Genomic DNA, 12,769 nt, shown 5'->3' with positions numbered 1-12,769 from the left:
AATGATTAGGGGCTTGCAAAGATTTCTGTATGGAGTGAGATTGAACATTCAGGACCATTTAGTTTGGAGAGGTGATGGATAAAAGTTGACAAGATAAATTTTACAAAACAGTAAATGGGAGAGAAGATTTATCATGGAGTGCCATTTATCCTTCTCATAATACAAGGACAAGGAGACATTCAATTAAATTAATGGCAGGTCTGCGCTAGAAGTGTTTTGCCAATTTAGCTATCCCTGTATACTGCACTGGCAAAGTGTTCTTAGCATGGATGCAGTTCATACGAGCAAAATTGAATTTTTACCAGCATAGCTTACTACAGCTTCCCACACTGAAGCAAACTAAGCTCTCCCAGCAAAATCACAATTTTGCCAGGATAACTGTGTCTACTCTGGAAATTTTTGCTGGCATAGATATATTGCTTACAAATCACACTTCATCACTTCCCTGACCAACATAGCTATCCCAGCAAAAGATTATCATATAGATCGGCCTAGGATGATAAAAGAAATATGCCCTTACACAACATATGATAACTAATGAAGATCTCTGCCATGAAATACAAAGGCCTAATTTACATTAGGAGAGTTTTGCTGGCAAAACCCTCTTGTGGACACTGCTATATCAGTGTAAAAGTGCCTGATTGGCATAAGCTATATTGGTATAAGTGCAAGTTGTGGACGGATATGTTGCACCAATAAGATAATGGAGTGGAAAGTGAATTTATAAAATTTGCAGATTACCCCAAGCAGGGAAGGGTTGCGAACACTTTGGAGGACAGGTTTAGAATTCAAAGTGACCTTGACAAATTGGAGAATTGGTCTGAATTCAGCAAGATGAAATTCAGTAAAGTTAAGTGCGAAGTACTACACTGGGGAATAAAAAATTAAATGCACAACTACAAAATGGAGAATAACTGGCTAAGTGATAGTACTGTTCAAAATGATCTGTGGGTTATAGTGGATCACAAATGGAATGTGAGTCAACAATGTGATGCAGTTGCAAAAAAAGACTTATTATTTTGGGATGTATTAATGGGAAAGTCATATGTAAGACACGGGAGGCAATTGTCCCACCCTACTTGGCACTGGTGAGGCCTCAGCTGGAGTATTGTGTCCAGTTCCAGGTGCTACACGTTCAGAAATGTGTGGACAAATTGGACAGAGCCCAGAGGAGAGCGACAAAAATAATAAAGGTTTCAGAGTAACAGCCGTGTTAGTCTGTATTTGCAAAAAGAAAAGGAGTACTTGTGGCACCTTAGAGACTAACCAATTTATTTGAGCATAAGCTTTCGTGAGCATCTGATGAAGTGAGCTGTAGCTCACGAAAGCTTATGCTCAAATAAATTGGTTAGTCTCTAAGGTGCCACAAGTACTCCTTTTCTTTTTTTAAAAATAATAAAAGGTTTAGAAAACCTGACCTATCAGGAAAGGTTAAAAAAAACTGGGCATGTTTAGTCTTGAGAAAAGATGACTGAGGGGGGATCTGATAACCATCTTCAAATATGTTAAGAGCTGTCATAAAGAGGACAGTGATCAATTGTTCTCCATGTCCACTGAAGGTAGGACAAGAAATAATGTGCTTAATCTGCAGCAAAGGAGATTTAAGTTAGATAATAGGGAAAAGTTTCAAACTATCCGGGTAGTTAAGCTCTGTAATAAGCTTCCAAAGGAGACTGTGGAATCCCTTTTGTTGGAGGTTTTTCAGAGCAGGTTGGACAGACACCTGTCAGGGATGGTGTAGGTTTACTTGGTCCTGCTTTAGTGCAGGGTACTAGACTTGATGGCCTCTTGAGGTCCCTTCGAGCTCTGCATTTCTATGATTCTATGAGTATAACTGCATCTACATTAGGGCTTTTATTGGCATAGCTATGTCAGTAAAAAAAATCACGCCCCTGATCAATATAACTATATTGATAAACCTTAAGTGTAGACCAGGCCTGGGGCAAAAAGGTTAGTAAGATTCAGAAAAAGAATATTAATTATTCATGGTAATGATGATGTCAACAGTTACTCTATTGCAACTGGAATAAAACTTCATACAGGACTTTAACCTTTGTGCTTCAGAACATAAGCCAACTATTAGCTGCCTGTGGTCAAGAGCAGGTTTGCTCCATAGACATACTGTTGCATAACTATCCATTATCAGGTTGCTATGCATTCCTCTGGGTAATCCAAAAGGGCTTCAGTCCAAGGGATTGTACCAAACTCTATGGATTTTCACTCTGACCTAGAGACATGCAAATCAGTATAACAGAGGTGATGTTTGTTGGGAGAGTCTACATGAGTTCAATGTGCTGATGTAATCTTCAATTCTCTGTACTAGTCAGTTCCTATCTTTGCATTATGATGGAGATAGCCTAATGTGAAAATTCATTTTATGGTCTGAGGGAGGTGCTGTAATAATATTTGTAATTCAAGCACATGATTATTCAAACCCTTTCCACATATATATTTTGTAGGATATGACGCTACCAACAGCAATCCTGGCTGAAAAAAAGAATAATTTGGCCTGCGTGAGTGTATTAATTGCTAGGGTCCTTAAAATATCTGTTGCCTTCCTGAAGGAAGCACCTGTTTCTCATGGAGAGGCAGGTTATTCTTAGGCATTTCAGGAAATTGAATATGATACTGGCAGAATCAGTGATTTAACAGTTCGAGCAAGGATGTTCTGTTGGAATGCAGTTTTTTGTGTTCTAATTCTGATTGCTTCATATACTTTATTTCTAAAGGGTAGTAAAACCAAAGGTTCACTAGAAAATTCTGGAAGTGTGGATTTGGACAGCTCCTTATCCAGTACATTAAGCAGCACAAGTAAAGTAAGTAATCACCATAGTGAGTGAATAAATTGAGAATCTTCTGCTAACCTTTTTTGTAACATTCACAGTTAAAATCATGTGATGTGTTGGTGTAATCAGTCTATTTTAATGTCTTATATTTATTATTTTTTCATGAATTCATGACTAAAAAATCTGATAGATTGTGTGGGAAGAAAAACAAAACACCAGACATGAAAAATGTAGCTATACGAGTAATATGATACAATTTGGTGCTAAGAATGTGCTTTTTTTCTACCAAGGGGAACTCTGTTCTTGCATGCTGGCCCACAGGGCAGATACTTATTCCCATGCAGAGCCCACAGAAGTCAATGGTGCTTTGCCAATGATATCAACTTGCAACATCAGGGCCTAAATTCCATCTTCTGTTCACCCCATTGCTGCAGGCAACTTAAAGAAATGTGGGTAACCAACTCAGGTGTGCACTCCACACTAAAATGCATCTGAATCCCCTGAGCAATGGTATGATCATAAACCACATCCTTGGACATGAGACTACCACCCCACACTGGAATCCGTATGGGCTACCATTAAACAATAACAACCCATACTCAATGGGTTCCACATCCTGAAAGAAATCTTTTCCAAACCCTCTTTTCATGCCTTCAAACAATGCCCCCTCCAAACTTTCCAAGCTAATCGTCAGAAGCAAGCTCCCCACTGACCAGGACTCACCTACTCAAAGCAGCACCAGACCCTCCCATAACAGCAGATGCAAAACCTGTGGACATATCTCCACTGCTACAATGATCAATACTCCCCACAACACATCTTTTAAGATCCATGAGTCCTACACATTGCTATCACAACTTGTGGTGTACCTCATCCAGTGCATTAAATGCCCCATTAATCACTATATGGGTGAAACCAGATAATCACTCAGGGCAAGTCTGCAAGAGCAATGGCAAGAACTTTTCTGCTGGCGTAGTTAATCCATCTCCCTGAGAGGCAGTAGCCCTAGCGCTGTCTACATTGGGAGGTTAGGTCGGTTGGGCGGGGGGGGGGGGAGGAGATGATGAATGTTTAAAACACCTGACCAATATAGTTATACTGATTCAGGTCTGTAGTGAAGACCAGACCTAAGCTCTTGAATAAACTCATACAGAAAATCATAAAAGACAAAAACACCATATCATCCTTAGATGAACACTTTTCACAAAACAAACACTCCATACCTGATCTTTCAGTCCTTGTCCTCGAAGGAAACCTGCACAACACCTTCAGAACATGAGCCTGGGAGCTTAAATTCATAACTCTGCTAGACACTAAAAATCATTATCTAAATAAAGACAGTGGATGGATGCATCCGGTGAAGTGAGCTGTAGCCCACGAAAGCTTACGCTCAAATAAATGTGTTCGTCTCTAAGGTGCCACAAGTCCTCCTTTTTTTAGTGGATTTATGGTTTATTACAACAATCTGAAACCCTCTAACCCCTCCTTTTTTTGTCCTGTGACTGCACGGGTGTTAATGTGCCACTTCACGTTGAATGGTCTCTCATAATGTGCTAATTACTTGTGCTAAACAATCCGCTCCACCTTGTTTAGCTGTGACACTCAGAGGCTAGGTCTACACCGAACTTTAGTCGGTAAAACTTTAGTCGGTCAGCGGTGTGAAAAAAACACCCCTCTGACTGACAAAAGTTTTACTGACGAAAAGTGCCAGGGTGAAAGGTGCTTTGCCCGCCGACAGAGCTGCTGCTTCTCACTGGGGGTGGTTTTATTTTGTTGGCAGGAGACCTCTGGCAGACAAAGAGCAGCTACACCACGTACCTTACAGTGGCACAACTGCTTCGGTAAGGCATGCAGTGTAGACATAGCCTACGTACCTTTCCCAGACCTGAAGAAGAGGTCTGTGTACCTTGAAATCTTGTCTCTTTCGCCAACTGAAGTTGGTCCAATAAAAGATATTACCTCACTCACCTTGTCTCTCTAATAAACCAATTCTGAGTTAATATGTTGAGAGGTCATAATGGGATTTCTTATCCTGGCACCTTCTCCAAGAGATGGCAACCTATATCTCCATGTCATTTTCTCTTTTTCAGAAATTTTAGGCTGTCTTTAGGCATTTTGATTATAAATTATCTCTTTCCTGGTGCTAAGAAAAGATGGGGTTAGTGGGCCCAATTTGGGCAATTATTCATTCTCTGAGATTGCAACAATGAAAGAAAATGATGCGTCAGCTTCAGGACTGTTGATTCCAGTGTGGTGATTAGTTAACACCACTGAAAGTAAATGCAACTTTTTGGATTTCAGTGGGAGTTGTACATTCAAAAGGACTGTAGAATTAAACTTCTAAATGTAAAGAATTTATATATTGATGGTATGGTTTGAGATTCTAGTAAAATAAGTTAAATATGAAGCAGAGAGGAAGGATGGTCTTGTGGTATGGCCACTGACCAGTCAGGAGACCTATGGTCAGTTGTTGGTTCTGCCATACGCTTCCTATGTGACCTTTAATAAGTCCTGACTTGAGTGGGCCACAGTTCCACTCTTAGTGTGCCTGTGCCTCAGTTCTCCATTACAGATCTGTTGTGAAGATAAATTCATTATTTGTGAGGAGCTCAGATACAATGGGTATAGGGTCAATATGAGTACCTACATAGACTCATGCATCTGCATTTGTAATCATGAATGATTTTTTTAAAAGAAAAAGATCTAATAAAAAAGTGCAGTTTTATGTTAAATCTTTAATGTAAATGGATTCTGTGTAGTCTGAAATGCTTCCTTTTACATTGCAGCTTTTGTGACAATAACATACCATATATTCATTTGTCCCTTTCTTGTCTCAGGTTATCCTCTTCAAAGTGTTGAGGATAACTACTATTCAGCCTTTTTTTCCTCTATAAAGCATAGATATAACAGCATGTGGCTGCCTTGCTGATTAGTAATGAAACATTAAAGGTTAGGTCATTGTGTGAGATACCATGGCCTAAATATTCAAACTATAGTGTCTAATGTTAGGTATCTAAGTAAGAGTTGCCTGACTTGGAGAGTTGTTGAGCTTCCACCAGCATATTGGGAGATGCAGGTTCTCAACACCTTTTGAAAAGCTCAGCCACTCTTTTATGGGTGCCTAAATTTAGGCAGGAAAGCTTGTAAGTGTTGGCCTGTATTTATTTTCAGGAAATGTTCAGCTGGGATTAAAAGTAGTCTTCTTTAGAAATAAATGCCTTTGTAGCAGGAAGGAGATTTGTTTATGGTGTCAAAAAATAGACCTGGGATAGAGAACCTCAAATTATTATTTATAAATCATATTTTACATGGATGAATATTTTTATATTGCTAGGAACCATCTGTGTGTGAAAAAGAAGGCCCACTTCCTCCAGAGACTCCTGCCAAGACCAATGGATCTGTGGGAGATCTCTCCAGTGACCCAGTTAGTCACCCCATCGAACAGCCTGATAAATTACCTCAGCAAGGGTTTCGCCGGCGAGCAAACACATTGAGTCACTTGCCTATTGAATGCCAGGAATCTTTGGAACCAGTTGAAACATCACCATCTATTCTACAAAGGAAACTTATGAGGTATCATTCAGTGAGCACAGAGACTCCTCACAAGCGAAAGTAAGACTTATTTTAAAAGCAGGATATTGTTTGATAGATATTTGGGGCAAATTATGGGATGTTCATTGCATACCAGGTATGTTCATTTAGCAAAAGAGAAACATAGCGCTTAGTGTTAGAGCAGTGTGTCGTCCGCTTAAAACATGTTATGTTTAAGAGCGCCTTTTCCACTCATTTGGTATTGTTCAAGGAGGGAGACGAAACATGAAACTTGCAATTCCACAGTAAGTGTCAGAAAGCCATTTTACTACACAAGCATGATATAAGTGGATGATGAGAAGTTAGTTTGCCTCTGCAAATCAATGTGAAATAGTTCTTGCTGGGTGTATCTGAGAGCAGTCTAAATAAATGCTGGCTTTGTGGTACCACTCTATTTCATATTTATGAAGAGGAATCCTGTTTAAAAAAATGATAAAATTCTCTAATTGATGTCAGAGGACAGACTCCTGTCCAGTTTTAACCAGCCAGTGCAATAAAAGGAATTCTTGATTCAGCTGCAAGGTTTCACTAACAAAAATAAATTGTTAATAGTCTTCATGCTAATGCTCTTCAGATGTCCTTCTTTAAAGGCTTGCTTATCATCCGTGAAATCTCACTAAGCTTTATGGGACTTCCCTTCCATCACCCCTCTCCCTCCTCCCTCTCTGGCTTTTTCCAGTTACTGTGGAAACATTTTTTTCTGCAGACTTCTGTTTCTCTGCCAAAACTGCTGGTATACACAAGCTAGACAGTAGTAAATCTGTCTCTGTGCTGGCTCACTTTTCCTTGCAGAAGGTAGGGTGATAAAGGTAAATGCTTGAGATAGATGATGGCAGTGAAAAAAGAGAATTGTGATATTTAAAAGGAAACATAACCTGAGTTCCCTTTTTGTCCCTTCTTTGAACCTTTTTGTTCCTTAAATGCTAAATGGCTTTTGTGGTGCAATTTAGTACTTGTTGATTTAACTTTACAAGTGCCTCCTTAAAACTTTCTACTTGCTTCTGCTTTCTCAGTTCATTCCTATTTTACTGTGGGACTATAGCTAAAAGTTGAATATATGTTTAATTTCCTTTGCCATTCCTGTTTTGGTCCCATCCTAGGACTTCAGTGGGAGCAACTCAGGGCACTTAATCCTCAAAGGATTGGGCCCTTAGTGGTATACTATGGCAAGCTAGTAAGAGCAATAAGTACATGATGCAGGGAAAATGGAGCTCTCAGAAAAATGTGTAGTAGGATAAAATTTTCAAAAGTGCCCAAGGGACTTAGGACCAAATCCCAATAACTTTCAATGAGATTTAGATTCCAGGAGATTTAGATTCCTAAATTACTTAGATTCCTTTGAAAAGTCTTACCCCTGATTCACAGGTAGTTTCCAAAGTACATGTAGACACTATCCTGCAAGATGCTGAGCATTTTGGCCCCAATGCAGTGAAGCACTTGAACATGTGTATAAATTTATGAATGCAAGTAGTTCCATTGATTTCACTGAGATTACTCAGGTGTTTAAATTTAGGTATGTGCTTAAGTATCCTGCTGAATCAGGTCCTGTAAGCAAACACTTCTGTACTTTGCTGGATTAGGTTATAGTGCTCGGTGCCTTTCAGAGAGAACTGTAAATCAGAAATGTATGTAATGGTTATCTGGCAGTAGTAGGACATTTTAAAATGAGGCTAGATAAGCAATCTCATTTCATTTTTCTCTGTTTCTGAGATTTGTTCTCTCTCTCTTTCTTACCTCATCCCTCCCACATGGCTGGAATCTCACTGTTCAGTTTGAGCACATCTGTTGGCAAGTCTGAAAGCTGTTCTGGTCAATCTTCAGCTCCCTCTCCTCTAGCTCGTCTTAATCCCTCAGCCTCTTCACCCACTTTTTTAAAATATCTAAAGCATAATTCAAGCAGAGAACAATGTGGGCACATTGCACAAAAGAGGTGAGATAGCAGATGTATATAGTTTGGAGAGTGTTTGTTTTATTGTACCATAAACACACAACACTGCATTATCCTCACTCACTATGTGCACAGTGACTGAATAACAACAACAACAACAACAACAACAATAATAATAATTAATAATGAATAATTATTATTAATAAAAAGCTGCCAGAGGAGGTGTGTTTACATGAGGGGAAAATAAACTCCTCTCCTAACATTTTGTACCATTGCATTTTATCATAGGGCACTTGATCTAATTTTTCATTTTGACTGAATGAAATTATTTCAGGTGCTCTCACACACAGCTGATATGTTGGGGTCAGTTGCTCTTGTGATGCATCAGAAAACAGCGCTGGTTAAACTCTGCCAGAGGCTTAGATGCCAAGAACTCTCACACCCTCTCTGTTTCTCCAGAATTTTTCAGTTTCACTCTACCCTGATCAAAGTAATGCTGATACAGGTCCCTGCTTCTTTGTGATTGAAAAGGAGAGAGGGAGAAAGTGACTCACTAAGAGTTGGAAATTTGACCAGGTGAAGAGAGTAATAAAAGTCTGACTTGTGGAGAGTCATTCAGCACCATCAAGTGACAGTTTGATATTCTTGCCCTTATAGCAAAAGCATTTGTGGAGAGGAAAGTTACAGACAGGGCTACTCACTCTGCCTTTCCACCTTATGGTGAGAAGACCAGCTGCTCCCTAAAACTAGAGATGGGTGCAATTTTAAAATAAAGATAAATAAAAATAAGATAAAATGCAATTTTAATCAACCTGAAACTGTTTGTGACTTCGATGTGAATTCACCAAATAGTTTCAGTCAAACATTTTTTCTTTTGGGCCTAAGCACCATTCACAAAACAGGAAGAGATGGGGAAGAGGTGTCGCCATGGCCTCCCTTAGAACTTTTATCACAGTGGCTAGAGCCTGCACTTGGAATATAGGAGACCAGGGTTCAATTTCCCCCTTTGCCTGTCGTGGAAAAGAGTTTTGTTCTTGTGTCTCCAACATTGCAGAAGAGCATCCTAGCCATTGGGTTATGGAATATTCTGGTGTTGGGGATCTCAATCTCATGCTGAATCTGTTCCACTATGTATAAATAATTCGCCATTGGACTAGGGTCATGAACTTGGGTCTCCTACCTTCTCAGCGAGCATTCTAACCACCAGACTATAGAATAATTCTTTCTAGCTCAGTGACTATTCAAGTGTTTTATATAAAGTGGAACAGCTTCGACAAGAGAGACTTACAAAGACCCATACAGAATAACCCACCCCCAGTAGTGTATTTTGGTATGATTTCTTAGTTCTCAGTGATGTTACCTTTTAGTTACCACACACCAGATGACTTTATCAGCTTCCATTCCAGACAGAAATTGTCATTAACTCAGCTGCTCTCGTTAAACCACTACCCATTAATGTTCCTCTGAGTGCTGTAGGAGCTTCATGTAGGAAGTTTAGGAGACAAAGGGTGGGAAGAAGAGTTATATTTGCTGAAATGCTTCTAGTGAGATTTGATTGGTTCTTCTACCTGTCACACAAGAGTAACAAACCCAAGCAATCAGATGCTGAAAATTCTACTGTCCTGTGAAAGTTACTCTGTTAGTGTGTAGGCACTTTTGCATAGTCACCTTATTCAGTGGCTGCCCTCCCTCCCCATACCAGTTACAGAAGTGTCAACTTTTTTCCACCCCTCCAAAAATGTGGGACACTCGAACATGTACCTACCAATTTTAGCAGTTGTTTGGCTATAGAATAGCCATGAATTCTTATTGGATTAAATAAATGTGGTTGAAACATGGGTGATGAATCCTTGACCATAGCAGATAATTAATTTATTAAAATGTATTAATACTGGAATAGTTAGGTGACTCAAATACGATTTCAGAGTAGAACTTGTTACACAGTTTTATTTTTCTTGGTATTCATGCCTGAAAGTATTTTTGTTTTGGAGCTTGCACTGTGTATTTTTTTTTATTCTGCATACTTACACTTGCTCATTCTAAACTGCACTTTTCCCAACTGCACTCTCAGCACCTCCTACCGTACTGCACTACGGAAAAAGCTTCCTTCTTCCTCCTCTGTGCCAAATTTCTTAAAATTTCTGGCTCCTGTAGATGAAAATAACACCTCTGACTTTAGGAGAGCAAAAAGGTAGGGTTCTGTCTTTAAGCCTGGAGGTAAAACTGTATCATTCAAAGGATTCTTTGTTTTAATTTTGAGAGCACTTTATGCATTTGTAGAAATTAATAATGTATCATTCACTTGCATGTAATAGATGAAGTAAGCTAAATGAGGATGCCATCAAAGGTCGGGAGGTTACCATGGTTTCTATAATGACTGTGGATCTGCTGTCCATTTCTGAACTCAGATGTTGTGATAATACAATTTTAATTCCCACTATCTGACTGCTCCTGCCCAAAGGGGCATATCCATATTACCAGTTCACCGTTAAGAAAATACAGTGTACATCCCACACTACAGCAATGTTCTCAGGATGGAATGAGCCTACTGAGATGGTTTCTGGCCTAGAAAATCAATTACCACCAGTGCTCTTTGAAGCTTATTTGTCCCCTTCAGCATTCAACACAATCCCACAAGACACTCAATCCGTGGTAGTTGAAAAGAAAAATAAAGAATGGGCTGAGTTCCTAAAAGAGGTAACAGTGGGATTTTTAAATGGACAGATATCATTGTTGTTCATTATTTAATTCTGAATTTTAACAAAACGCTCTATGTGAAGCCTATCAATTAGACCAAAGGAATAGAAGCCAGAATTCCTGGGGACTATTCTTAGCTCTGTGACTGATTTTTATAGTGTGACTTCGAGAAAGTCACTTAACTTCCAAGTTCCTCAGTTTATATATATATATGAAAAAGAAGAACGATATGCACCTAATTCACAGGGAGTTGAGAGTTTTAATGTTTATAGAGCTCCTTGAGATCTACTAATTAAAGGCATTAGAGAAATGAAAAGTGCTGTTAACAAATAATGTAAAGGTTTGTTAGTGTGTACACGCACTGTTTTCACCGTTTTGTATGTACACCTGCTACACATTGTGTGTATTTAGGATTATCACAAAATAAATTGTAAAATGTTGACAGTAAGTTCATTAAATCTTGGAAGGCAAACTCAGCACAAAGCCAGATGCCCAATCACTAACTTGAGTGATACATATGACCTTGTGCAGGCCTGCAGCAATGGGGTGAATTTCACCCATTTAACACATGGAGGCTGACCCAGCATGTATGGGGGACACAGCCTTCCTTCCCTGATAGCTTTGGTTTTTATGTCCATTGAAACCTAACACTTCAGTGTCATTAGACGACTTTTGTGTCTGTCATAACTTATTCATAAGCCATTCTGTATTCTGTAATTTTAGTGACTATGAGTCTAAACAAAGCCAGCTGGATGTTGGCAATGACACCCCTGTAAGGACTCGCCGGCATTCATGGAGACAACAGATATTCCTTCGAGTGGCAACTCCTCAGAAAGGATGTGATTCTCCCAGCCGATATGATGGTAAGATCCATATCTGACTGCACGCAAACAGCCCCAAGTGACCGCTGAAGTACTAATCTCCTGTACCTATGTTTGCTCAGTAGGGTGGTGACAATTTAATTAGCTTGAGGAGAACTACCTGTATTAATTTTTGGTTGCTATTTAATCAGCTGCCAGGTGGCTCATTTCTATTGTCAGTTTCCTAACTGCTTTTGTGTCATAGCATGGCTTACCCAGCTAAGGAGTTTTTATTTTTCAACTATAGGTTATAGCTACAATAATATCTGTGACTGCATTACACCAGCTAGCTAAAGAAAAATGGGGACAGAGGATGGGGCATACCTTGTTATACCTATTTCCTTTAATTAATTCTATGAAAATAATTGTTTTCTCAGTGATGCCTTTTAGTGCAGAGTGTGGATCACTATGTATCATCAGAAGAAACTACAGTATCACTATGTATTGGCATATTGGTCATAGAACTGAGCTCTCAAAAGCAAAATTCACATCTACCTGGTGCAAAGGGTTGTAACATTTCTGATCACAGTGGAGTTGCATCTGCTTAAAACTGGACTGAATTTAGCTCCAACTGTGTACCCTCAGTCCATAACATTTGCCTTCTTTTAACCTTCATCTTAAATAGTGATTTCTTATCTCTCTCCTCTTAATTTCTTCCTTTAATTCCTTTAAGGAATCTCAACCGATTTTTAATGGACTTTTTAAAAAAATAGAATATGGTTGTGGGAAGGGCTGAAAATAAAAAACTCTCTCAGAGAGTAGCTAGTGAATTTTTGCCTACCTCTAATTAGGTGGTGTTCATTACTGTGAATTTCTTAAATCATTTTTAGAAATCTTATAGGGAGTTTCCATAAGGCACATCAAGAACATTGAAAAGGGAGTCTTGTCCCACAAGGCTTATATTATTTTGGAACTAAAAGTTGAACAAGCAAAAATGAAACTGAAGA

The 12,769-nt window shown here is 39.1% G+C and overlaps 1 protein-coding gene across 4 annotated transcripts in view; it reads left to right on the top strand.

The window, feature by feature from the left end:
• Window positions 1–12,769, top strand: part of TBC1D1 (TBC1 domain family member 1) — a gene marked incomplete at its 3' end in the record, with an annotated part of 200,274 nt that overhangs the window by 113,069 nt on the left and 74,436 nt on the right. For 2 of the 4 annotated variants that reach the window (XM_084625704.1, XM_084625706.1), the window contains exons 10-12: window positions 2,730–2,816; window positions 6,121–6,398; window positions 11,686–11,825. In XM_084625704.1, coding sequence (XP_084481830.1) covers window positions 2,730–2,816; window positions 6,121–6,398; window positions 11,686–11,825 — 505 coding nt within the window. Of the gene's footprint in view, window positions 1–2,729; window positions 2,817–6,120; window positions 6,399–8,148; window positions 8,308–10,336; window positions 10,457–11,685; window positions 11,826–12,769 lie in introns of all 4 variants that reach the window. The other 2 variants (XM_084625708.1, XM_084625705.1) reach the window with 2 other exon arrangements.

Source organism: Lepidochelys olivacea, assembly GCF_965140295.1.
Source record: "Lepidochelys olivacea isolate rLepOli2 genome assembly, chromosome: 4".
NCBI lineage: Eukaryota > Metazoa > Chordata > Testudines > Cheloniidae > Lepidochelys > Lepidochelys olivacea.
This window is presented reverse-complemented; position numbering and strand designations above follow the sequence as displayed.